The 27,384-nt window shown below is 48.0% G+C and overlaps 1 protein-coding gene across 6 annotated transcripts in view; it reads left to right on the top strand.

The window, feature by feature from the left end:
* scn8aa (sodium channel, voltage gated, type VIII, alpha subunit a) overlaps window positions 1-24,387 on the top strand; it is a 30,696-nt gene extending 6,309 nt beyond the window's left edge. The window contains exons 4-26 of one of the 6 annotated variants that reach the window (XM_076172020.1): window positions 254-382; window positions 1,013-1,104; window positions 3,679-3,900; window positions 4,158-4,221; window positions 4,392-4,533; window positions 6,247-6,453; window positions 6,556-6,837; window positions 7,434-7,748; window positions 9,384-9,519; window positions 9,772-10,010; window positions 10,884-11,057; window positions 11,177-11,533; window positions 11,657-12,130; window positions 12,606-12,723; window positions 12,840-12,994; window positions 13,407-13,580; window positions 17,625-17,747; window positions 21,583-21,867; window positions 22,206-22,259; window positions 22,351-22,488; window positions 22,599-22,703; window positions 22,851-23,121; window positions 23,225-24,387. In XM_076172020.1, coding sequence (XP_076028135.1) covers window positions 254-382; window positions 1,013-1,104; window positions 3,679-3,900; window positions 4,158-4,221; window positions 4,392-4,533; window positions 6,247-6,453; window positions 6,556-6,837; window positions 7,434-7,748; window positions 9,384-9,519; window positions 9,772-10,010; window positions 10,884-11,057; window positions 11,177-11,533; window positions 11,657-12,130; window positions 12,606-12,723; window positions 12,840-12,994; window positions 13,407-13,580; window positions 17,625-17,747; window positions 21,583-21,867; window positions 22,206-22,259; window positions 22,351-22,488; window positions 22,599-22,703; window positions 22,851-23,121; window positions 23,225-24,387 — 5,419 coding nt within the window. Of the gene's footprint in view, window positions 1-253; window positions 383-1,012; window positions 1,105-1,317; window positions 1,410-3,678; window positions 3,901-4,157; window positions 4,222-4,391; window positions 4,534-6,246; window positions 6,454-6,555; window positions 6,838-7,433; window positions 7,749-9,383; window positions 9,520-9,771; window positions 10,011-10,883; window positions 11,058-11,176; window positions 11,534-11,656; window positions 12,131-12,605; window positions 12,724-12,839; window positions 12,995-13,406; window positions 13,581-17,624; window positions 17,748-21,582; window positions 21,868-22,205; window positions 22,260-22,350; window positions 22,489-22,598; window positions 22,704-22,850; window positions 23,122-23,224 lie in introns of all 6 variants that reach the window. The other 5 variants (XM_076172022.1, XM_076172019.1, XM_076172021.1 and 2 more) reach the window with 5 other exon arrangements.
* The last annotated feature ends 2,997 nt before the right edge of the window (window positions 24,388-27,384 follow it).

Genomic DNA, 27,384 nt, shown 5'->3' on the forward strand with positions numbered 1-27,384 from the left:
AAGTACACTTTCATTCTATTTCCCCTTCCTAGTTCCTGTAAAAAAAATACATTTCTTTGTGATTAAAAGCAATTTGTGTTACACTTTTGCCTGAATTCAGTTTGTACTTGATTATTTACAAATGTATCTGCTGCCCTCTGCTCAGCTTTGTCATTCCCTGTGAGCTTTAGCAGCTAATGAGGGCGCACATGTTTTAGAGAGCAGCGTACGTTTTGATCCGTGAACTGATTCTGTCAACGCTTTTGTCTTTCAGGTACACATTCACGGGAATTTATACATTTGAGTCTCTTGTAAAAATCACAGCGCGAGGATTCTGTATAGACGGGTTTACATTCCTTAGAGATCCATGGAACTGGCTGGATTTCATGGTCATTTCGATGGCGTAAGTATCTGATCGACATGTCACACAGTAGATGGAGTGAAGTGATATTGTGTGATTTGTGTCACTTGATGAGGAATGAGTTTTACCGTGATCTCTCTCTCTCTCTCTCTCTCTCTCTCTCGCTCTCGCTCTCGCTCTCGCTCTTTCTCTCCCTCTCTCCCTCTCTCTCTCTCTCTCTCTCTCTCTCTCTCCTTCTGTCCGTCTGATAACCCATCTTCTCTGTTTCCTTCCATTGACGTGAGCGACTCTGGTCTCTCTCTGAGGACTGACACTCTGCGGCCTCCTCAGCTCCACCCACACCTCAGCCCCACTCGTCTGATTAATCTTCCTCTTGTCATCTAACTCTCCCTCTCTCTCTCTCTCTCATTCACCTCTTCTCTCTCTCAATCTGCTGGATTCTACCCCCTCCAGTATAAGGCCCAGTATCGTCGCGTCGACCGGACTGATTCCCCATTTGCTGACATAATTGCCTTCATGCTGCTTCACTACACCCATCCACCACCTAAACACACACACAGTATCTCTGACACTGTGCGGTCGCGTAGCCCCTCTGTCACCATGTCTCAGATGTTCCTCCTTCACGTCTGCGTGTAAATAACGAGCTGTTGTAACTGTGGTTTGATCCTGCAGGTATATAACAGAGTTTGTAAACCTAGGCAATGTCTCAGCTCTGCGCACGTTCAGGGTGTTGAGGGCATTGAAAACTATTTCTGTAATTCCAGGTAAGACAGGAAGGGGCGGGGCCCAGGGGGTGGGGCAGGGTCGGTGTTAGGTGTGTGTTGTCTTTCTTCTTTCCTTTCACCTTCCACCCTTTTCCTCAGTGGACAGGCTCTGTGAGTGGCGTCGTTCCTCCTGGTTGGGTGGTGTTGTGCTCTTTGGCGTGTGTGGTTTTGTCATGGGTGTTTGTTCTGTGTGTGATCCCTTCCCTATTTCAGATATATAACAGAGTTTGTGGACCTGGGCAATGTATCTGCGCTGAGAACATTCAGAGTTCTCCGAGCGTTGAAAACTATCTCTGTCATTCCAGGTGAGACTCAGTTTAAACACTAAGGCTGATCCTCTCACCCTTTCTGTTCTACTCACTATTATTATTATTATTATGATTACGATTTATGATTTAAGCAAGAAAAAAAAGAATTGGAGACAACCATTTTCTTTTTGCAATTTATTTTTCCTCCAAAATTATCAAAAATGGTACTAATACATTTTTGATAGGCTTTGCAGTCTCCTCCTCTAGGGCCTCAACGTGTCTGCACTCTGCACTTTAGGAGCCTCGTGTCCCAGGCAGCTGTGTTCCTCCTCAGAAAGAACTTTAAAATCTCCTTTCACTCGCTTTGTGACTAAGAAACGCCCCTTTCTGTTTCTTAAACTGTAGATAGAATATTATTATTATGTTAAAAAACAAATACCAGCTCATAATCCATTTTTATTTATCAGCTAAGAGTAAAATATCTTCATAAATTCATAATAATCCATGTATTCTACTATCATCAATCCCTCTTGTTGGTTAAATGTAAGCTTGATCATTTTGCTGTAAATGTACAGCTAGTGATTGAATTGGAAAGAATGGAATCCATTGTTGGATCAAACCCTAAGCCCTGTTGATGTGGACGTTCCTATGAGACGTGATGGAGCTCTTACAGATCCCACATCTTACATCCACATGACTTATGCATGAAGACTGCCAAGCCTAGTGTGTGAACATATCTCTTATGCTGCATGACGCTTTTCAGTCACTTGCTTTTACAATACTTAGCCTACTAAGAGCTTGGCTGACAAATGGCATTGGAAGTTTGATTTGCCCTCTTTTGTTTTTTAGTTTGACTATTGATTTTGTTGTTTTACGACCTATGGCACAGAAGAGGGAAGAGCGTGCTCGCGTTCTAGAGGTCACGGGGCGCAGCAGATGTGACGCTTCCGTGACCTATTGACCTTTTTGAGTGACACCGGCCGTGCATCTGTCTATCTAAGGATAGAGGATGTTGAACAGATGTCATGTCTTACTCAAAAAAGTACGGTGGATCGCTTTTTTAGAATAACACGCTTGATTACTTACTAGTGCACACAAAAAGGGATCCAATTCTGACTTTACTAAGGCCTATGGTGAACATTTCAGGATAGATACAGGGGTATTGTAGTTACAACAACAACAATAACAACAACAATAATAATAAGATATCAGTTTCTGTAAAAATCGCCCTTTGTTGTCTTCATTTCCTGTGTGGGGCTAATTGCGTTTTGCCTGGGATTGTCTGAATGTGTGCGCCTTAATGTAGACCGCACACACACAGTACAGCTGGTCAAGTCCACTGTACCTGTAGAGGCCAAACAGAAAAGGGTGCCAGTCATCCTGCCTCCATATTTGAGTTCCTCCCCAGGTGAGCGCTGCCAGAAGATGCCTGTCGGGAAGGTAAAGCGGTTGTGTCTGTAGTGAACATGTGGATGAGACAGAGTGCAGGGTCACACAGTATGGGGAGTCAGTGCTTTCCTAATGACACCATACATGAGACAGTTCAAGAAGGTGTCGTCGCTGGCACTGGCATTGAACTGCTCCTGTTCAGCCTTGGCGTTTAAATGACCTGCATGTGGTTTCCAGCCCCCCTGCCTGTGCCTCTGTCCCTCTCATGGCCCCTCCTTGTGCTGCTGTGCTCTCTTTCTTATGGGTTTCTTCTCACTTTTCTGCAGTCTTCCCCCTCTCTGTCACTTTGTCCACCACCGGCAAGGAAATGCAATAAATTTCCCCCCCAAAAAAGAAGCTTCATTTGAGTTGAAAGATACACAAATACATTTCTTTAACTATCCTGCCTGTGTCCTGGTGGCTCAGTTCAGAGTGGGAAGGCTCCTAAATATCTCCTGTTTGTTTTGTTTCTAGAGACGTTATGTTTGTTTGTAATCTGTCAGTTCTGTCTCAAATGTATTACAACCTACATCTGATTGTGTTGTTGCAGTTCAGAGTCATAGTGAGTTAGTTTAGTTAAAGGGCTGTTTACCCACACAGGAAGCTATTAGATTTACACAAATAAACAGTCAAGTATTGTGCAATAACAATATTACACTAATTAATAAGGTAGCATCATGAATATAGATTTATTTGAGTGGTTTTGTTTGTTTATCTTCTTTCCTACAAACTTCCCATTTACTGCCTAAATCTAGACTAAGCTGGATATTTATTAGATTTATTTTTTTAGATTTATTTCCATTAGAATCCGACCCTCCACAGATGCCTATGTGGGGCATCACCTGTGTGCTTTGTGGTGTGTGTGTCACGTGTGTGTGTGTGTGTGCTCGCCCTCCAGGCCTGAAGACCATTGTTGGAGCCCTGATCCAGTCGGTGAAGAAGCTTTCGGATGTGATGATCCTGACCGTCTTCTGCCTGAGTGTCTTCGCCCTCATCGGTCTGCAGCTCTTCATGGGCAACCTGCGTCACAAGTGTGTGTTCTGGCCAATCAACACCACCGAGAGCTACCTGGCCAATGGCAGCAGGGGCTTTGACTGGGACGACTACATCATGAACGACAGTAAGTAGAGAAACGGCGAGCTGGCAGCCGGTGAGGAGTATGAGTCACAACCATATGCTGCTGACATGAGGAACAATATGTCATGTTGGCACGGATAGACAAAAGGAACGGGTTTGAAATGAAATGAAAACAACAAGCAGAAGTCAGGAGTTGGTGGTAATGAAATGAGCGATGATTGTTTCAGCAGAATAATTGATTTAAAGTGTGACAGAATGTGATGGAAAGGACTCAGGAGGGTTGTTTTGTTTTCTCCTAAGCCAATTTCTACTTCCTGCCTGGCCAACTGGACGCTCTTCTCTGTGGGAACAGCTCTGACTCTGGGTAAGCTGTCTGCCCCGCCCCCTGCTGCTGCTGCTGCTGCTGCTGAAGCCCAAGGCCCATTGTTGTTATTATATCTGCCTGGATTCACATTACACTATAAGTCAATATTGCTGAGTCACTGAGTCTGATTCTGTATCCCCCCCCCCCCCCCCCCCCCCCCCCCCCCACAGCCGCTGCCCAGAGGGCTACACATGCATGAAAGCTGGGAGGAATCCAAACTACGGCTACACGAGCTTTGACAGCTTCGGCTGGGCCTTCCTGGCTCTGTTCCGACTCATGACACAGGACTTCTGGGAGAACCTCTACATGCTGGTAAAGCTGACATGACAGCATGACGTAGGCTTCTTTCACAGACGTTACACATTACTCTGCTACACAACACCTTGGAGAACCTGTAGATTTATGCAGGTAGAAGCAGGGTGGGATCCGTTGATAGGCACAGGAGTCAGGGAGGCACACAGGGAGGCAGAGAGGCAGAGAGGGAGAGAGAGGAGAGAGAGGGAGAGAGAGGGAGAGAGAAACACAAACACAGACATCTCTCTTTCCCTCTGGGTTTAATTCCCACATCCAGACTAGTCACTAGAGCAAACTGTTCCCCTTTGTTTGTTAACAAAATGTGTTGCTGCGATAAATCCTCATCATTATATGTACAGACCATGATAGGTTGATTGTGCAGAAGTCAGATTAATGTAGGAGGAACAAAATATAATATTCCTCTGTGAAATGTGTCCAAGTAAAAGTGGACAGGAACACAAAATGGAAGTGTGTGTGTGTGTGTGTGTGTGTGTGTGTGTGTGTGTGTGTGTGTGTGTGTGTGTGTGTGTGTGTGTGTGTGTGTGTGTGTGTGTGTGTGTGTGTGTGTGGTTCTGGTCTCTGTCCCCATATTTGTCTCGCCTCATCTGCATGTCGTACAGGCGGCAATGTCCGTCCGTCATGTCCATCTGTCCTGTCTCTCTGTCCTTCCTGTCTGTCCTGTCTCTCTGTCCTTCCTGTGCTAAGCCGCTCTGAGATGGTGGAAAGGCTCCATGCATGCACACAGGCTGAGTGGAAGGGAGGAAGCATTAAATATTAAGCGCTCAGGAATATGCTGGGCCAGTGAGGAAGATGAGGCCTGATGGGAGCGTCCCGGCTCATAAGACTATTTTTGCTCCCATCTTTGAAATGCAAAGGCTCCACTGTTACTTCCTGTCTTTGCTGTGATGATGATGATGATGCAGCCACTTTTAGCTCTGTATCTTCTTTGTCGGATGCTCAGAGTAATTTCATGTTGCTCCGTCTGATATTGGATGTGGCGTAAATTGGAGCAAATGACATCCAACTCTTCCTCCTTGTCTCCCCCTCATGCTCACGTCTGTATTTAGACACATGAGGTTTGTGTGTTGAGAGATGAGAGACCTTTGTTTTCAGCGGTTGTTGTTTTGTTGGGATTCTTGCTTGTTAGGTTGTTCTGGATACTTTTCCCAGAAGTGCATTCATAATTAATGTGCGAGGGAATTTCACCGCCGTGTCTCAGGAAGTTAAAGTGTCTTTAACGACGGCGTTTCCCCTTTAGAAACAAACAAAGGGAGGCACTTTGAATAGGAGAAAATACCAACCCTGTCTCTGTAACTGTGTCCTTTACCAAACCCTGCAGAGCGCCTACACACTGCTGCTCCATATGAAGGCGGGGATCATATTTGAACATAGTGTGCATGGAAAAGTAGGTCAAAATGCATGTATGATGAAAAGCACAACCTTGGACTCATGCTGGGAACCCTAACAAGCCCAGAGTGAAGGGTTCCTCCTCTGCAGTGCTCAAGCTCTTCATCATATCTGACTTGATGGCACCTGGAACTACATATAGTTTGTGTTGCCTCCTTAAAGTCACCATCTGCTGCTTTTCCTTCATTGAATTGTTGCATCCAGGATCGATCCTGGTTTCCCCTTCCCTCACACACACACACAGCTGAGTCAGTGTTTCACATGAGACGGAGCTTGGGGGTCTGGGATCAGATGTCATGAGTGTCTCTGCTTTTTCCCCCACAGACTCTGAGGGCAGCGGGGAAGACCTACATGATCTTCTTTGTGCTGGTGATCTTTGTGGGATCCTTTTACTTGGTGAATCTGATCCTGGCTGTGGTGGCCATGGCCTATGAGGAGCAGAACCAGGCCACCATGGAGGAGGCCTTGCAGAAGGAGGAAAAGTTCAAGGCCATGCTGGAGCAGCTGAAGAGACAGCAGGAGGAAGCGCAGGTCAGACATTTTACCACAGATCTCCAGTCGTCCTTGCGAGGATGAGTCATTCCTCAGCCGTGTTGTTACTCTGAGTCTGTACGTGTGTGTGTTTCTTGGCAGACGGCTGTCATGGCGACCTCTGCGGGGACGGTGTCGGAGGACGCGGTAGAGGACGACGGAGAAGGGCGTCTGTCCTGCAGCTCCTCTGAGATGTCCAAGCTCAGCTCCAAGAGCGCCAAGGAGCGCCGCAACCGCAAGAAGAAGTGGCGTCAGAAAGAGCAGGAGAAGGAGAAAGGAGACAGCGAGAAGTTCGTCAAGTCGGAGTCGGACGACGGCAGTAAAAGGAGCCGCTTCCGTTTCCCCGACAACCGGCTGGGCCGAAAGTCTTCCATTATGAACCAGGTGAGAAGAAGAGGCGGAGGATGAACCTGATGGTCACGTTTTCTGTTTTTCTTGTGTTGTTGTGTGGTTGCTGAGCACACAGTGAGCAGAAACACAGAAACACACGGCCAGGGCCTGAATTATTCACACAGATTGCATGAATGTTTCAGAGAGAAACGCTGCAGCTTAGTTTAGACCTCAGCTGCTCTCAGATTGAGTTTAACAGCGTAGTATTTTATATCACCAACATGGATCAATACCTGCAGCAGCACAGATTGATGCTCTCATGACTCATGGTCCTCTCCTGCTTTTAAGCTGCCTGTATCTCTGTCCCGTGTGTGTGTGTGACCTTGCCAGTGTGTGATATCACTGACCTGATTATGTATTTCTCTCTATTTATGAAGTCACATGACTGCTGGGACAGAACATGCTCCCTCAGGGAAAACACACCTCACACCTCACAGCCCTGCCTTTCATCCTGACCTCTGCAATCGATGACAAACTGTGTAGAAACCATCCTGCAATCAATTGTAACTCAGAAACACCCTGAGCATCATCAATCACATGAATTTGTCCTCTCCTCTCCTCTCCTCTCCTCTCTCTCTTTCTCCCTCCAGTCCCTCCTCAGTATACCTGGTTCACCTTTCCTCTCCCGCCACAACAGCAAGAGCAGCATCTTCAGTTTCAAGGGGCGCGGTAAGGACGTGGGCTCGGAGAACGAGTTTGCCGACGACGAGCACAGCACGGTAGAGGAGTGCGAGGAGCGGCGGGGCTCCCTGTTCAGCCCCTACAGGCGCAACAGCTACACCGGCTACCACGGGAAGAGGAACAGCACGGTGGATTGCAACGGCGTGGTGTCCCTCATCGGCCCTGGGCCCGGTGGACGCCTTCTGCCTGAGGTGAAAATAGATAAGGCAGCCTCTGACGACAGTGTAAGGAAGTCAATGAGTAGACCCGTCTAGGCATGGCCCCCTCCTCGTCCGTTCCTCTCTCTCTGACTCTCTCTCTCTTTTACTCTGTCATCTTTGCAAGTTTCGTATGTATCTCTTGGCTAAGCGCTCGCGCATCCCCCCTCCCCCCAGCCCCTGCAGTGTATGTTGCCCTCCGTCAGTAGGCAAAGGATGGAGAAACAAATACATGTAGTGAATAAACTATAGCCAGCCCCACATTGGAAAGGTTAGTAGTGAAACTGGGTCTGTCAGTGACTTCCGGGCAATTTGTCATTCATGGCAACAATTGGTGCTTGTTGCCATGGATACATAACTTGACTATGCTACATAAGATTACAATGCTGTCAATGTTTTGAATATGTCCTTAACAGATTATTAGATATGTATAATTGTATAGTATTCACACTGAAAGGCACTAAACTTAGAGACGTGATGTTTGCCTCAGTTTCATCTAATTGTCCCTCTTCTGCTTGACATTGTGACACCTGATAGAGATGTAACACACACTGTGTCTCCATCAACATAGTCCAGTCGTAATGTTCTACAAAATCTATAATAAGAAGTGAGCATCCTCCAGTCTGTGGATGTGTTCCTCTTTCAGGTCCTCTGCAGCCTGTGTAGGTAGAAGAACACTTAGGAGCCGTAGAGACCAGCGACATAGAGCCCCAGACCTTTAAATCTGCTCTCCTTAACACGCCCATGCAGACACATCAGTAACACACAGCTGGATGTTAGATCTCCCACCGTCTCCTCAGGGCCCAAATGCTCACGACTCAGCAAGAGAAGGAGGGCTTCTGTCCTTGTCCGTCTTTACCTTTCTCTGTTTCCTAAACTCTCCCTGGTCAAGCTTAGTCCACTAGTTGTGTCCTCATCCTAGTTAGCATGATAGATCCAAACCCCAGATCACAGTGAGCATGAACCTAGACGAGTAGACTAATGGCTATGGTGTCTGTAATTTTCTCTCCTTCTCTTTGACTTGGTGCATGCCCGTGCATGACGACTGGATGGATCTGAACTACCTGCCTCCATATGACCTCTATAGAATGCTCTGGACTTGATGGTTGCAATATAAGTTTTATGGTTTCAAAAATAGGAAGACAGCATCAATTTGCAAGTAACATGAACTGGTCAGATTTGGGAGACATTGTGTAAACATTGTGTTGTAACCTAATGATTATATTGCAATGGTAGCCTCCATTATTGCATGACAGGATTGGAAATGCATTCATGCGGAAACAGTTCTCCTTGCACAAAACCCCACAATGCATTTATTATTTAATCGGTATGAGCTAATTACATTCAAACACAATTAGGTCAAGTACTCCTAGACCACTGCTCCCACTTTGGCTGAGATCTGCATGCATTTACAGCACACAGGCATACACACACACACACCCACTCACACACACTTCTTTGAATCCAACATTGACTCAAATCAAACAAAACGCCGAAACTTGCCCCGCCCCACCCCCCCAAACCAGAATCTGACCCTCAGTCTAGGCTTACTGTATCCTGCCAATGCTGTTGTGCACTTCCCTCCGCCGGCCACCGGTGGTGCTGTGGGATGGTGTTCATGTCCTCTCCATGGGTGCTTGATTCTTCCTCTCCTCCTAACAGCCAACTACTGAGGTTGAGGTGAAGAAGAAGCTGTCGGGCTCCCTGATGGTGTCTGTGGACCAGCTCAATACCTCCTTTGGGCGGAAAGAGCGGGCCAACAGTGTCATGAGCGTCATTACCAACACACTAGTGGAGGGTACTGCCACTTTAACCCAGCTCTTTAACCTGCTCTCTCATTATTCTTTAACTAAGGCTGCTCTCATTGGTTGATTAGTTTGACATGTATATCCTTGCTTATCTGCTTTGCATATCCAACAGTACCAGATACATACAATGCATACAGTTTTTTGCTCTTTTCTGCCATTTTGATTGCCATTTGCATGCGTTTTTTGCTCCGGCACACCAGTATGTTTTGTTGTTGACGTTGTGATCCGCGATATGTCTTCAGAGCTGGAGGAGTCTCAGCGCAAGTGTCCCCCGTGCTGGTATAAGTTTTCTAACACATTCCTCATCTGGGAGTGTTCCCCCGCCTGGCTGAAGATCAAGGAGATCATGAACCTGATAGTCATGGACCCCTTTGTGGACTTAGCCATCACCATCTGTATCGTCCTCAACACCCTCTTCATGGCGATGGAGCACTACCCCATGACCCCCGACTTTGAGCACATGCTGTCCGTTGGCAATCTGGTGAGTGACAGCGCGGTGACCTTTTCCGATTTTGACGCTCTGATAAAGAATTCTCTGCTTCTCCTCAGCGGCGGGCGCGGTGTTATTTTTAGGCCTGTAATTGGCAGCTCTCTCATTGTCGACTCAGAGATGTAAGAATAAAAATCACTCCCCTGTTGACCCCCTGCTGCGCTCTTGTTTCCGTGCCTTTCTCATTTCTTCCACACGCATGTCCCGTCCCCTCTCTCTCTCTCTCTCTCCCCCTCTCTCTCTCCTGGCCGAGCGGAGCTGCTGTTTGCTTCAGCAGGACCAGGCAGCCTCCGAGCAGCTGGGCTAAGTGGTGGGAGGCCTGCATTAATATTTCATGGCGCCTGATCGATGAGCTGCTCTAAAATGGAGCCTGAATCACGGCTTCGATAACTCAAGCGGCCTGTTCTCACCATTAGCGTTTTTCAGGGAAACTGAGTAAATCTGGGCGGCGGCACATCTGTGGCTCTTGCGTTTGTTATCTGAGGATAGTGTGTTTATAATATATGTTGTGTTTGCAGTCTCCCCGAAGAAGCAGAGATGCATCCTGTGTGTACGTGTTGTTGTGAAGGTGATGTGTTTGCATGTGTGTTTGTACAATAACAGGTCACCTTGATGCAATGTGACGCTTCATCTCGGACCCAGAGTCTTACACACACACACACACACACACACACACACACACACACACACATGCATTCATCTCACGCAGTCATTTTAAGAGCTGTTATGAGACTACAGACTTGCCGCAGCATCCTACAGGACAGCTGGTATACACACACACACACACACACACACACACACATAAACACCAGGTTTAGCCACATCCATCCATTTGTTCAAATCCACGCTCTTCCCTTGCCGCAGGTGTTCACAGGGATCTTTGCGGTGGAGATGCTGGCTAAGCTGGTGGCTATGGATCCGTATTACTACTTCCAGGAGGGCTGGAACTGTTTTGACGGCTTCATCGTGACGCTGAGTTTAGTGGAGCTGGCTCTGGCCGACGTCGAAGGCCTGTCCGTGCTGCGATCATTCCGTTTGGTAAAAGCTCTCTCTTTCTTAACTAGAGGAAGATACGATCAACCACTGAACTACGGCTAAGATGCTACGAGTCACATGTGTGTTGTAGTAAATGATAATATTCCTTCTGCTCTTCTCAGCTGAGAGTGTTTAAGCTGGCCAAGTCGTGGCCCACCCTCAACATGCTCATCAAGATCATCGGTAACTCAGTGGGAGCTTTAGGAAACCTGACCCTGGTGCTGGCCATCATCGTCTTCATCTTTGCTGTGGTTGGCATGCAGCTGTTTGGCAAGAGCTACAAAGACTGTGTGTGTAAGATCGCCGCTGACTGTGAGCTGCCTCGCTGGCACATGAACGACTTCTTCCACTCCTTCCTGATCGTCTTCCGGGTGCTGTGCGGCGAGTGGATCGAGACCATGTGGGACTGTATGGAGGTGGCGGGTCAGGGCATGTGCCTCATAGTCTTCATGATGGTCATGGTCATCGGTAACTTGGTGGTGAGTATCCAGACTGGGTTGATGTTGGGAGTTTGAGGAGATACAGGGGATTGGAAGGTGGACAGAGATGAAAATGCCTCCCATCTGCACGTCATGATCTGTTCTGTGTTCTGTGTCCCTAAGGTGCTGAACCTGTTCCTTGCCTTGCTGCTGAGCTCGTTCAGTGCCGACAACTTGGCTGCAACAGATGACGATGGCGAGCTCAACAACCTGCAGATCTCCATCATGCGCATGAAGAAAGGCATAGCCTGGTTCAAGGCAAAGGTGCGGCTGCTGGTGGCAAGCCTGCTGAAGAAACCGCCAATGGAGGACGAGCAGAAGCCTCTGGACGACATGTATGACAAGAAGCTGAACTGTATCGCCAACCACACCGGCGTGGACATCAACCGCGACCTGGACTACGCCAAGAACGGCAACGGCACCACCAGCGGCATCGGCAGCAGCGTGGGCAAGTACATGATTGACGAGGATCACATGTCCTTCATCCACAACCCCAACCTGACCGTCTGCGTGCCCATCGCCGTGGGAGAGTCTGACTTTGAGAACCTCAACACCGAGGATTTCAGCAGCGAGTCGGAGAATGAGAACAGCAAAGAGGTGAGTGAAAACATGTAGTGATGCATCATCTAATTCTGATCAGCAGGAGCCGACTGGAGTGTGAAGGTCTTTAAATAAGGAGATGTTGAGGTTTGTTGTTGTTCTGACCTTGAGCTGCTCGGGTGTGGCTGACTGCTCTGCACTGCCAACACACTGACATCACTCCATTACTCAACAGAGGCGTCTCCAGCGAGCGAGAGCCACCAGAGGATAGAATGAATATCTGCTGACATGTGTCTTTTTACAAATCACATTTAGGAGACTCTCTGGGCCGTTTGATTCCATTTTAATGTCCGCATGGATGATATGTGATGTTTGAAATGGAGAAGCGTTTACATTTCTGCACCGGCCCCAGCAGACTAGACTGAGTATCTGTGTGTGGTAATGTGCATTGGTGCCTTTTACGTCTGCATCTGTTGTGTGTGTGTGTGTGTGTGTGTGTGTGTTGTGCGCTCACACATCTGTATCTCTCCAGCTGGACGACACCAGCTCCTCTGAGGGCAGCACCATTGACATCAAGCCAGATGTGGAGGAGGTGGTGGTGGTGGAGACGGTTGAGGAGTACATGGAGCCAGAGGCCTGTTGGACAGATGGTGCGTCTGCTGCTCCTGTAGCACCATTACTCCCACCTCACAGCACCCACACACCCCCTGGGCTGAGTGCAAACGATACGGCAACTTATCTGATATCTCATCTCATCTTTCCTCAGGTTGTGTGGCCAAATATAAATGCTGTGATGTTGACATCACTATGGGCTGGGGGAAACCCTGGTGGTTCCTGAGGAAAACCTGCTACCTGATCGTGGAACACAACTGGTTTGAGACCCTCATCATCTTCATGATCCTCCTCAGCAGCGGCGCCCTGGTGAGGAAGACGCAGAAACAGTCAATGAATATGAATACAGCCAGGGTGTAGTGTGTGAAGAGGAGGAGAAGGAGGAGGAAACAAGTTGATTGGTGGTCCAGTCCATTAGATTTGCTCAATTTTTAAGCTGCTGCTTTTGGGGGGAGGGGTCAGGGGAATCAGTGATTAATGGACTGAACCATTTATCAACTGGGGAATCTATTTCTAGTGCCAGGGGGGCCATGTTCTCAAGCATGTCAAATGCTACTAAAATAGGAGCACGGCCCGGTGCACATCTGCTTTAGCTGCGAGGAGGGTTGAAATATTTCACGCCGTAATCCAATATTAGCAATCAGTCATGGTCAGACTGCAGCCCGGTGTACAGTTTCATTAGCAGCAACACAATTCATCATCCTTCACCGTTTGTCCACAGGCGTTTGAGGACGTGTACATCGAGCAGAGGAAGACGGTCCGCATTATTCTGGAGTACGCAGACAGGGTGTTCACCTACATCTTCATCCTGGAGATGCTGCTGAAATGGGTGGCTTACGGTTTTGTTAAGTACTTCACCAACGCCTGGTGCTGGCTTGACTTCTTCATTGTGGATGTAAGTCCAGCTCTTGTTTCCTCTTATTGTGTGAAGAAGACTAGAGCAGAAGTGCAGTTAGAGGTCCTCAACCACACCCTGGGCCAACAACAACAACAACAACACATCCAGTATCCCTCTGACTTCCTGTTTGTGTCCAGGACAATGTGCAGCCTCACAACCAGATACAGATAAGGTTATATTTGCACAACATTAGTATTCTGCTACATTAAGCATCATTGTTTACAGCACACAGATACACACACACAGTTGCTCCTATTGGGTGTGGTTAGGTTTGAAAGGTCAGGTTAGGAGTTGATGAGCTGCTTGATGGTGTGTAATGGGTGTGAGGACGTGCTGTTTGCCTCCATGTTGTTTAAGGACAGTGAGTCTGCAGACCACTACAGTCCGTCTACACGCCTCTGTCACCTCTTACACCTCCATCAAGCAGGAAGCCACATTATCTGCTTGGTTTCTTGTCCCTGGGAGCTTGAATATGTCTGAGAAAGTCTCTACTCCTGAGTCCAAAATGCTGCCTCCGTCATAGTGCTTCCATTGTTTCTATTCAAATCCAAATGTTCCAAGCACGGAAGGTACAAACCGTAGACCCTATTGATAAGCCAGAGTATTGATCACAGCCATATTCAAGTCATGCTGGGTGCAGTGGGACTGTTCTTTCCTGGCCCGCGTCTCTCTGACCTGTACGATGTTTTGATACGTGCATTTGTCCTTTCTTCTTCTTCTTCTCTGTGTCCTTCTCTGCTCCTCGTGTCGAGTCAAGTATGAAAGACCAGAAGAACAGGGAACATTCGTCTCTCTATCCCCTGGCAGCTTCAAGCACCAGACACCGTTTAATTCCATTCACCCTTCCTATCTGGAGAAAAGTTAATACGGGGCTGTCAGATTGCTGATACGTCTGTGAGGCGCTTCAATTACAGATGCTAATGGGAGGAAATGAGGGGATAAACGTTCACAGCCCCCGAGCCTTTGAATGGTGTGTGTGCTGACTCAGGTGTCCTGCTGGCTGACGAGTCGATGAGCAGCTGATGGGGTAGAGGAAGAATTTCCCTGACTTCTGACTTTCTCCTTGATCTAACCTCCTCTCCACAGTGTCCAACACCTCAGCCAATAACCGTGAATGGATTCCTATCAATGGCCTGAGGTTGCCATGTTGATACCATATAAGCTCCTGTAAGCCCCGCCCCCCTCCTCCTCCTCCCGGACAATGTTCACTTCACACATTTAAATTATTTTTTGCAACATATCCAGCTCTAGATTACACATATTTTAATTCACACACCCATGGTTGATGCAGCACATATAGCTTGTAGTGATCATGGTGGCACCACACTGGACTGGACCCGGTGTAGACCCCCCCCTCCCCCGCCTGTAGGTTTGCAGGGACAGTGCGGGGCTCTACGTTACACCAGCGACCCCCTCCTCCCCCCTCTCTCCCCCCCTCCCTCCGCTCCCTCTTGAAAGTGTAACCTCAGGTATGTGGTGATATTGTGCTGAGATGTAATGATGGTGGGTGACAGGCAGCCGGCGGTAAGTGTAGTCTTCACTCGCTCCCCCGCTCAAACAACCCTGGTGCTGGATGAGTCTGGGTCCTGTTGTGGCCTGACTGTGCCTCTGTGTTGTGAGGTGAAACCGTTGCCATGGACCCAGAGAGGGTGTGTATGTGTGTGTGCGTGTGCGTGTGCGTGCGTGTGTGTGTGCGCGCGCGCGTGGGGAGGGGCACCATCATTCAACCGGCATGTGTTTTTCCACAGTATGCTTGTGAGAATCTGTGTGTGTGTGTGTGTGTCCTTCCTCATCCCCTTCGTGTTTCTGTATCCTTCTGTTATCCATTTACTATTTTCCTTGTTTTTACGTTATAATAAATGTTTTTGTCATGTATTATGTATTGCCAATAAAATGCAAGAGGCAAGAAAATGAAATGTTAACATCTGACAGGCAAAGTGATAAAATGAGTAATGACATCATCTATGCTGCAGCAGTACTGGAGCTCAACCTACTACTACACAAGCAGAGTCATGCATGTGAAACTTCTGATGAGGAAAAAGACTTTATATGCATATTTAATAGAGTATTTAATGACTTACAAAGGTAGAGAGTCTCTTCTCTGTTGAGCAGTGAGAGTGAGGCTGTCTCATATTCCATTCATCTTTATTTCACTCAGATTACTATCATTGTTATGTTGTGTTTTTTCTGTTTGGTTTTAGTTGCTTTTGTTTCCGTTTGGGTTTGTGCTGTCGTCATCATGGGATCACAGCCCCAGATGTCATTGGCCTTGCCTTGCAGAGCTCTGTGAGAAGAACGCTGAGGCGCTGATGCCGCTTCTGCTCCGTGCGTCTGGCCCAGCCGGGGGCCGGCGGCCGGCCAGGCACCCCACAGGGGGGCACTCCAAGGGGTCAGGCTGAAGGTGACAATTACCCCAAACACTCTAGTGTAGACCAAGGCAAAATCTTTATTTTACTGTCTCCCTGCCTGAGTCGTTGCCATGATTGGTGCCAACTTCTTCAAGAGGCTGTGTTATTAATATAAACAGGAGATCTCTCCAGTACTGGGAAGAGTCTCAGTAGAATCTGAACGAAGGCCAAGTCACATTTAGACTACATGGTCACGATTCTGCCCATTCTTCAACACTTAAACAGTAAAACAAGCATTCCTCCTCCTGATTGGTTGGCCAGTTGTTGATCATGTTGATCCTGGCGTCAGTCAAAATGAAGATCTTGCCTGTTGAAATCCTCCCTCCGTGACCTTTGGTAAGCTTTGGATGTTGTGTACTTCTTGCGGTGAGTTTGACCGGTTGGTGTCGATGGCTGGTTGGAGATGCTTCCACGTGTGTTTACTGTTGATATATTCCTTATTTTTAAGGAACTGGTGCTCCCCCTGGTCCAGTCCACCCTCCCCCCACCCCATAAATGAGGATTCCTATGAATCCATAAGAGCAGGAGCCAGATTTCCTCATAGTCGTCCATCTTGAATGAACCTGTATTCAGCCGAAAGTCCTGTAATGTCAAGGCCACTACTCACCCTGTCCCATTCCCTCCTTTGTCCGACGTCCTGCTGTATGTTGAGCTTGGATCAGCTACAACATCATGTAAGCATAGACTGACTCTTTCCAAACTCCATCCTGTCTGAAAGCCTTGACGGCTCCTGTCGGACACGAGGGGCTGCACCAGTTCCTTTGAGGTTGTGTGCTGTTACTGTGTGTAACTCGATTGTACTCAAGTGTGTATTCTTGTCCTTTCAGTGCCATCCAGTGCTAATAACTATCCGACCTGCCCTTAACCTCCATCAGTGTCTCTTGTGCGTTGTTCATGTGACTGTGCCTCTCCTATTTGGCTCTAAATGCTGTGATTGATATGATGTCTCAGAAAGTCAATGGTAAAATGACACACTTGTACATGTTTACTTGTATTCTTTCTCTTAGGTACCGTTAGTTTGTCTGTCTTAAATTGTATGGGATTTTATGCCTCAGCCCAAGAGCGACATGGAGAGACCATGTTAGAGGGGCAAGGGTAAGGCTCTCAAGTCTGTTGGGTTTTTGTCAGCGTCTACAGGGTTAACCTCTCTCCTTCCCTCCCCGCCCCAACTCCTCTTCCTCTGCTCTCCCAGCCCCTTTGCTTGTATCTTTACTAAATCATGTAGCACTCTTCTGTCTGATTGACCCTCTATTTGAGTCTTATGTCTCTATCTCCTCTCTCTCTCTCTCTCTCTCTCTCTCTCTCTCTCTCTCTCTCTCTCTCAACCACACATTTCTTTGCAGGTACAAAGGACTTATCACTTCTCGTCAGCAGCCCCAAAATAACAAACAACCCCCACGGCCTCCTGCTACTAAAAATACTACACACATAAAAGCTATACTAAACACTGATCTTCTCTCTGAGTGTATATACATGTAGAAATGCAATATTACACATGCATATACACGCATAGATTTATGTGTGTATGTCAAGCAATTCTGCGCCTATGCCAGGGCCGTCCGTCTCTCTTCCCTAGTGACTATTCTCACTTCTAACAGTTTGGAACCTCTTTTGCTTCTCTGTTTTTGTGTAGGTGTCTATAGTCAGCCTTGTAGCTAATGCGCTGGGCTACTCCGATCTAGGGCCCATTAAATCACTCAGGACACTAAGGGCCTTGAGACCCCTCAGAGCCTTGTCACGTTTTGAAGGGATGAGGGTAAGATCCAAAGCTAAGCAGCTGATCCTTCCGCATGCCCATTCAACAGTTTAAAGCATGCTAGAACTGATCCAAAAAACAAACGTAGAGAACTAAAACTCCCAGCATTTTGGGGGGATTTTTTATTTGAAGAAGCAGGAATGAAAACCAAGAAGTCACCTTTCCATGCGCAATCCTGTACCATGCCTTTGTTAGAGAGAACGCACAAGTCATGATGCAGCTGGGAAATGGAGTAAAGTGTAACGTTGTCTTGTCAGTAGAACCTGGATTTCAATTGAACTTCTAAACCAAAAGAAAATGTTATTCTAAGTGGATTTGTTTGTAAAGGACTGTTTCACAAAGCTGCCTCATCACATAAGTATCAAAGTAGAGATCTCAATTACTCCATCTTATGTTTCTTCTTCTTCTTGATTGGCCAAAGTGAATGCGAAATTGGTCAAAGCTAACCAAGTCAAACCTACATGTCATCTCATAGAGCATTCAGATCAACCTACTGGCTCCTCATTCGGCCTGATTCTCAACCACTGCTTTCAATTGAGAACCCCCTCCCCTCCTCTCCACATGCCCCCCCCCCCCCCCCCCCTCACCCCCCCACCCCGCTCCCATGACCTCCTCTCTTCCCCCAGCTCACGCCATCCCTCAATGCATCTAGCGTGGAGAACAACCAGCAGGAACCATGGAGCCGCTCTACCCAACCAGCCACACCGAAACGCTGCACACAAGACGGCCGCTAAGCAACCATATGGAGGCATAGGTGCACTTTGTTCAGGCAGATTCTCGCAGAGACTCGCAGAGGCTCACAGAGACTCGCAGAGACTCACAGAGACTCACACTCAGTCACCTGCCTTGCCGAGACCTCTGGTTGCTTCAGCCGTCTCCTCATGAATCTGATTGGTCCTCTGTGTGACTGGTAGTAGTGATGGGTTGCACCTGGTTGTTGTCACTTGTAGTCCCTTCTGTCTCTTTCTCTCTCTCTCCCCCCCACTCTCTCACTCTCTGCTTTGTCTCTTTCTCCATCTCTCTTCTGTTCTCTCCTCTACACCTCGATCCCTCACAACCCCCTCCCCCCTGCTCTTCTTCAGCCCCACATGTGCAGCCATGTGCAGCACCCACCCACCCCCACCCTCCTTCCTCCTCTTCCTCCTCCGCACCCCCTCGTCCCCTCCACTCCTCACTCCACCTGGACCCAGTTTGGCTGGGCCGGACGGCTGGAGGGTCACCACACTCTTGTGCTTGTCCAGGATCTTTCTGCATCAGGGACTGAGACAGAAACCACACACTCACAGTGCTGTGGCTTTGGGAGGCAAAATATTTGTTAAGCTTCTGCTAGTGTCAGCACCTTTGGTTGAACCATTTGATTGACTGATCTGCCAACAGTCCATTCTGGAAGCAGGTCTTTCAGTGTACTAGGCATTTGTCTAATCCTAGACCAGATCAATTACTTGTAATGGGTTTTATTGTTTTCCTTTTGGAACTGGCAGAAGCTTAGGAAATATGCTAGGCTGCCATTTCACACAAGGCATTATTGCTGTCATGTCATGGCACCACACAGTGCATACAGCAGGGCCTGGCTTCCTGTTGTCTTCCACTTCCCACAGGACGGGAACCTGGGAGGCAACACTGGCCACAGTTAGACTGGTAGAGTTCTAGAATGGGTGGGTGGTGGCCTGTAGGTTTACTGGCACTACAGCATTCAGACAACACTCTCAAACCCTAGACACACATTGGGTCTCTCCTCTAGATTCTCTCCCAAAAATGACAAAATCAGCAGGAGAAGGAGACGTGCAATCACCCAGAGATTAGAAATGAATGAGACTCAGAGATATTCAGCCACTAAAATGTGATGTTGTTGCGTAGAGCAGACATCGACCCCTTTAGGCCCTGGATAGGCTTTATGGATGATGTCATTATGTCATTTTTGGATTTGGAAATGGTGGCACATTCGTTTTGAGAGTTTAAGAACAACATCCCAGTGCCCCTTATGAATGATTCCACTGATTGGCTGTAGATGGTAGGAGAGGTGAGGGTGGCCCAGTAACAAGCAAAGGGAAACAAACAGGAATGTAATCCTGCTGTATCAATTTATACTATAATGTCTATGTTCATCAGTTGAGTTGCCATTTTGTTTGAACTGAAAATGGAGAAAATTGAGGTCAAAGCAATAAATAAATGTAAAGGGAAGCAGACGAATGGAGAGATGACACCAAATGAAAGAGATTCTGGAGAGGTAGAATGTGGAGGACCTTGATGCTGATTGAGTATTTATGGCCCGATACACTGCAGAGGACAAAGTGGCTTCTATTGGAGACTTTGCACTGCTTAACATGCAACGATCTGACCGTCCTCTGCTCTCTTTCCCTTAATCTCAGTGCCATGTTTGAACCAATTGTAGTAGAATGACTCAGCATCGGTCATTCTTATCCCTGTTTCAGTAAATCCTCTGTTATTGTACCTGAGGAAGTAGTTTTAGAGCTTTAACAATAACTTTGGGACCTTTGGGTATCACCACTGAGCCGTCTTTGTTATGAGTAACAACAGAACAATGATACTTAGACCCTGTTTAGAAGATAGACATGGTATTTGTCAGACAAACCATCCAAATAAATCTCCTAATTGCTCAACAAATGATAATTAGGCCACTATCTCTCTATCCACACCATTCTCTCTTTATTTATTGATTTGAGCGGTTCTTGAGATTGCACAATGCTATGTAACACGCATGTTCTATAACTGCCGATGCACATTCTGCATTTTTGAAAGTCATTTTCCCTCTTTTAGAGAAAACCTTTCACACACAGCACGGCCCAGTCATTGTGTCAAACACTGCATTTCTGGAAGTCCTTCAATTTGTACATTAGGCTGAGCAAACAGCCGTTCTGTCAGCGAGTGCATGGGCGCCTCGGGGAGGAAGAGGGGAGGAAGAGGGGAGGAGGTTCAGCACCGTGTGAAATATGATCTCTTGTTTGGACCTAATAATTATGTTTGAAAATTGAATCTCATCATTAATGTATGACATATATTTCAACACTCCTCCACACACACACACACACACACACACACACAGGGGATTTGTTTCCATGTTAAAACGGGGCCAACCTGTGAGGGCCGTGTGCTCGCTGACAGAATCCTGCTGCACAGCTTCTTCCTATCTGTGGCTCTGTGAGGAGGAGGGAATATGGCTCCAGAAAACCAGTCTGCAAAAAGACATGCATGCTCAGCTGTGTGCCTGAGAGCTGCTGGTCGGCCTGCCTCACATCGGTAGTTCACTATTTGCTGAGCTTATGACTGGCTGAAATGAATCTATGGGATATCAGATTGGATTGGTAGACGGGTGTAGACTTCAGGGTGGAAGTATACTCTCTGTTTTTGTTTCTGCTGCATTAGTGTTGCATTGCTGTTTGACTTTGGGGAGCTGAGGGTTGGTAAGAGTTATCAGTATTGATGATTGATCTAGTATCAGGGTGGGGAAGGTGGACGCTTCATACTGGCACGGCAAAGGCACATGGTAGGTTTGATAAGATGTGTGTGTGTGAGTGTGTGTGGCTGTTAATGTCAGAGAGGGAAACAACAATATCAAAATCCCAATTAAAATCAGTTTGATATGAATAAGTTGTAAGCTTGTGTGTGTGTGTGTGTGTGTGTATGTGTGATGGACTCATGCTCAGGATCAAAGCGTCCCTACTTACCTGAGCAGCTTGTGTGTGAATGCGTTGATCAGCAGCCTGTGCAGAGCCGTACCAGCATGCCGTGTCTTCTTCTTAGAGGGGGTTAAACGCTCCGCCTCACATTCCAGGTTCTCACACCGTCATGTCCTGTCTTCCCTCGTCTGGTCTAGGTGGTAGTCAACGCCTTGGTGGGTGCCATCCCTTCCATTATGAATGTGTTGCTGGTTTGCCTCATCTTTTGGCTGATTTTCAGTATCATGGGCGTCAACCTGTTTGCGGGCAAGTACTACTACTGTTTTAACGAGACGTCTGAGGAGTACTTCCCCGTGGACGTGGTCAACAACAAGACGCAGTGTGTGGCTCTCATGCATCAGAACTTCACCGAGGTCAGGTGGAAGAACGTCAAGATCAACTTTGACAACGTGGGCGCTGGTTACCTGGCACTGCTGCAAGTGGTGAGCTTGTGCCTCCTCCTCCTCCTCCTCTTCCTCGCTCAATCTTCCTCCCTCGCCTTCATTTGGTTCCTGTCCATGTTTTCCTGTTTGTTGCTGTGGTTTTTTGCTTTGGCTTCATTTGGCTTCACGCCGCTCTGAGCCTGTCCAAGTTGTCTATTCATAATTGTGTATGTTGTGATTGTCTTTTTGGTCGTCTACTTGTTTCTCTCCACGCACAAGCTGTACCTCAGGACACGCAGCGCTTTAGGTTTGAGTTAGAGGAGTACAATCATCCCCAGTTGGTATTTTAAATGGTTCAATCTCTGTTTGTCCTCATGAATGTCTTGTTCCTCTTTTAGGCAACATTCAAAGGCTGGATGGACATCATGTATGCAGCTGTGGACTCCAGAGAGGTACGGTGACTCCTCAGCTCCCTCTGGGCTGTCCTGCTTATTTCTATAGGATCTAAATGCATAGAAGGTTCACTCTGTGCCTCTCCCACAGGTTGAAGACCAACCTAACTACGAAGTCAACATCTACATGTACATCTACTTTGTTGTGTTCATCATCTTCGGCTCCTTCTTCACCCTCAACCTCTTCATTGGTGTGATCATTGATAACTTCAACCAGCAGAAGAAAAAGATAAGAGCCTTCCCGTCTCCTCCTCTCCCCCTCTCCTCGTCTCCTCGTCTCCTCTGTTACATGCTGAGTGTTGGGGTGTGATTGTAACCAGTCTGTGTGTGTCCCTTTACTTTGGGGGTCAGGACATCTTCATGACAGAGGAGCAGAAGAAGTACTACAACGCCATGAAGAAACTGGGTTCCAAAAAGCCACAGAAGCCCATTCCCAGACCACAGGTACGATTGTTCCCATGGTGACGTCTGAGCAGCTGGGATGGAGTTCAGCAGTAGCAGCAAAAAGTTTGAGGATGAGGTCATACTCTTCCTCTCCTCTCCTCAGCTCTGGGTCAAGGTTCACGTTTCTCCCTTGGTCTCCCCTCGCAGAACAAGATCCAGGGCATGGTGTTTGACTTTGTGACGCAGCAGGTCTTTGACATCTCCATCATGATCCTCATCTGCCTCAACATGGTCACCATGATGGTGGAGTCAGATGACCAGTCGGACGAAACAGAGTACGTCCTCTACTGGGTCAACTTCATCTTCATCGTGGTCTTCACCATGGAGTTCTTGCTGAAACTCTTTGCCCTTCGCCACTACTACTTCACCAACGGCTGGAACATCTTTGACGTGGTGGTGGTCATCCTGTCTATCGTGGGTGAGTGAGGGAGCTGGAGGGCAAAGGTCAAAGTGTTCCTGACTGATGTATGATTGCTGACTATTCCTTTCCTTTCCTTTCCTTTTCCTTTCCTCTACTCCAGGTATGTTCCTTGCAGAAATCATTGAAAAGTACTTTGTGTCGCCGACCCTGTTCAGGGTGATCCGGCTGGCTCGTATTGGTCGCATCCTCCGTTTGATCAAAGGAGCTAAAGGCATCCGGACGTTACTCTTCGCTCTGATGATGTCACTGCCGGCCCTGTTTAATATCGGCCTGCTGCTCTTCCTCGTCATGTTCATCTTCTCCATATTCGGCATGTCCAACTTTGGCTATGTGAGACACGGCGCGGGAATAGACGACCTTTACAACTTTGAGACGTTTGGCAACAGCATGATCATCCTGTTCATGATCACCACGTCTGCTGGCTGGGACGGCCTGCTGCTGCCCATCCTCAACTACCCGCCCGACTGTAACCCCAACCTGGAGAACCCAGGCACGTCGGTGAAGGGCGACTGCGGTAACCCCTCGGTGGGAATCTTCTTCTTTGTCATGTACATCATCATCTCCTTCCTGATTGTGGTCAACATGTACATCGCCATCATCCTGGAGAACTTCAGCGTGGCCACGGAGGAGAGCGCTGACCCGCTGAGCGAGGATGACTTTGAGACCTTCTATGAGATCTGGGAGAAGTTTGACCCCACCGCCTCTCAGTTCATCACCTTCGCCAAGCTGTCTGACTTTGCCGACGCCTTGGAGCATCCGCTCCGCGTGCCGAAGCCCAACACCATAGAACTGATCGCCATGGACTTGCCCATGGTGAGTGGCGACCGTATTCACTGCCTGGACATCCTGTTTGCCTTCACTAAACGTGTGCTGGGTGACAGCGGCGAGTTGGACATGCTGAGGCAGCAGATGGAGGAGCGCTTTGTGGCGGCCAACCCCTCCAAGGTGTCGTACGAGCCCATTACCACCACCCTGCGCCGCAAGCAGGAGGACGTCTCTGCCAGAATCATCCAGAACGCCTTCCGCGCCCACCTCCTCCGACGGGGCGTCATCTTCAAGCGCCACCTCTTCACCACCAGCAACAAGCTGGAGAACGGCGGGACCAACCAGGAGAAGAAGGAGAGCACGCCGTCCACCGCCTCCCTGCCCTCCTACGACAGCGTGACCAAACCCGACAAGGAGAAGCAGGAGGAGAATGACGAGAAGTGGGCCAGGAAGGAGAAGGACAAAAACCAAAAAGACGAGTGGGAATCCAAGTGTTAAGGTTCAGAAACTCTCACCTCTACTGAGACTCAGCCAGAGGCCCAACTGAGGCCAAACATGTAGAAAAGTCTTCATTTGGAAGTAAAAAAAAACAAAAACACAAAAAAAATGTTTACAGACTCCAACAGGACTGAGGGAAGCTGGCTCATGACGTCAACACAGACGGCTGAGCCTGACACAATCAGTTTACTATGGACCTTTGCTGCATAGTGACCCGGAGCAAACAGCATCAGTGACTTACAGCGTGCTGCACCGACACGCGTTACCATGGGGACCAACACGCAGAGGGACAGAGTTTTCTGCGAGATGATTGGAGGATAGCAAAATCCCTGCCACCACCAAAGTGTGGAACCAAACCCCCAACCCCCCAAACCCCCCAACCCCCCCCTCACCCGGATCACACTGATCCCACCAGAACTGTGTGAGCAGTCTAAGGGAGGCTCTGTTACAATGAGTTTACCATGTTTGATCACGATGAACACACACTTCAACAGAGCACGTTTAGCTGGGAAGGAAACACGAGCGAGGGAGGGAAGGGAAGGAAGGGTCGCCCAAGGAGAGGAGAGGAGAGGAGAGGAGGGGAGACCAAGGCTTCCTGTTTGTTTGTCCACTTGCATCTTTCCATTATTTGAGAGTTCACATTTAGTCACCAGTCTTTCCATTTCCTCTTTGTTATACTGACGGACATTTTCTACATGGGCTTTCACACGGGGTCAGGGGTCAGGGGTCACTGTTTCTGACTGAAGGGGACTCAGGGTTCAGGTGGAGTTCCAGATAAATAGTAAATATTGTGCTCGTTCGATGCATAGATATGAGTTGCATGAAGGCATGTTTTGATCTGGAGTCATGCATGAAGAAATCACAAGAGACTTCTCCTCAGGCCGCTGCAGGGGCGGGGCTACAGGGGCGGGGCTACAGGTCTGAGGCCGACCACTGGGGAGAGGAGGAGAAATATAACTCGAGTAATGATAGATAGATAGAGAACTGGGGACTGATGAGGGTCTGATCTTCATCCTTCACTCATTTTGCTTTGTAGACCTGAGAGATCCAGCATAGAAAGAGTGAGGAGTGTGTGAGTGTGTTAGGAAGAAGATGGTCCTCAGGCGGGGGATACACAGATTTTGAGGACCTGATCCAGATCTGGAGCTTACATCTCTTTATTTACCCGTGTGTGTGTGTGTGTGTGTGTGTCTGTCCGTTCTCACCTGTGGTCCCTGTTGGAGCAAAGAGAGCAGGTGAGGTTTCACGCCAAGGAATCCATCCCTGGCACCAGCATGACTCTGGTGTCCTCACGTGTCTCTAGACCCCCGTGTGAGGCTGCGGCCCCAGAGGAAGGGGGGCAGCAGAGGGGTCTCCTTATCTATCCTGTTTGGGTCACAGTTTTGTTTTATACTTGGGGGCTAGTGGAAGAACAGAGACGGCTCTACTCTTTCATCGTTGAGTCTTAGGGGGCATTTTTACAGACAGATTGAGTTTCCAGCTTTAGAAAAGAAAAAAAGAGGACTTGAAATCCTTCACTGATGTCCCTGCGATGCAATCATACTCAGAAACGTCTTTGATGGGCGAACGTGAGGCTGAGCATTTGGAAAATGGCGGCGAAGGAGTTGGCGTCGCCGTGTACGGGAGGAGGAGAGGCCAGCAAGGTCTCCTGGTCTGAGCTGTAGAAGGAGGATGGGTGGAGTTTGATGTTTCAGGGAGGTGGATGGTTGATAAATAATAAGAAACAAACGCGGACCAAAAAGGAGGCGGAGCTTCTTCCTACCAGGGTGTTTGACTGATGCAGAGGGGGGGAGGGGGCGGAGTGTAGTGGTCTGAGTGCTGAAAGTCCCATGTTGGTCAGTGTATCATTGTGCTTCAGTGGGACCTCTTAAACACTGTGTGCTTTCGGACACACACACACACACTCGCTCCATCTCTTCATAAACACGCGGGCGTTCAAACGCTCTCACCCTACTTCCATATAATCAACCAGAGGTGATGGAGGGGGGAGAACTCTCCAGATGAAACATCAGCAGTCGTCACAGTGATGCAGCTACGTTGTCCAATAAGCTTCACGAGTCTTCTTCATGACTGATCTAAGGTTCTGTCCAGCGGTAGACGACACACAACTGCCTCCCTAAGGTGTGTCCGCCATTCCTGCCATTCTTTTCTACACAAGGCCTGACGGTCCTATTTACAAAAAGGATGTCCAGAGTACAATCTGACATCTGCCGCCGCTGCTGCACTGCCGCCGCCGCCCTGCCGCCGCACCACTGCTGCCATGTTGGTGCGTTTTAAACACTGCCTGTACCTGAAGCCCCTGTCTGTAACAACAACTGAGGTCAGTTTACAATACGAGCTCTCCACATCAGTTTGGCTGCTGCACACTGAAACCAAATACATTCCCAACGAGATCCACAGCAGGAGTGAGGAAGGCCGACCCATCGCTCCAGGCTCACCCTGCGTGTGTGTGCGTGTGTGTGAGGATACACACACGCACACGACGTCTCTGTACAGCGCAGGCTCTGAAGGCACAATCGCCCAGGAAAGAATGAACTTTTTGAGAGAAACTATAAATATTGTATTATATTCTTTTATTTTCTCGGCATGCTTTGTTGTGTTTTTTTGTAAATATGGAATTTTAAAAATGTTACTACTAATAATCTAAAAAAAAAAAAGAATAATACCACTCCTATAGCTCGGCTTCCGGCTCCGCCCCCTTTGTCACATTTGTTACCTTTTTGGATTTTTTGAGACACTTTTCACTTTGGTGACGGGAAATTGAATGAAATATAGATATTATATAATACTAAAGATATATACATGTATACATATGTGTCTATATGTATATATATATGCGTTAAGCAGAAGAGAACACTTTGTTTGTCACATTTGATTTTGTGTGCAACACGTTGTTGTGTGGTCGTCTGCCCCGGTTGATCCCAGCGGCCTCCTGGGTCGGGGAGGAGGAGGAGGAGGAGCTGGTGTGCGATGTCACTGGAGCTGCTCACCGTGGAT

The sequence above is a fragment of the Genypterus blacodes genome, unplaced genomic scaffold (genome assembly GCF_046128005.1).
Source record: "Genypterus blacodes isolate CSIRO-AG114 ecotype Tasmania unplaced genomic scaffold, CSIRO-AGI_Gbla_v1 ptg000279l_1, whole genome shotgun sequence".
Lineage (NCBI taxonomy): Eukaryota > Metazoa > Chordata > Actinopteri > Ophidiiformes > Ophidiidae > Genypterus > Genypterus blacodes.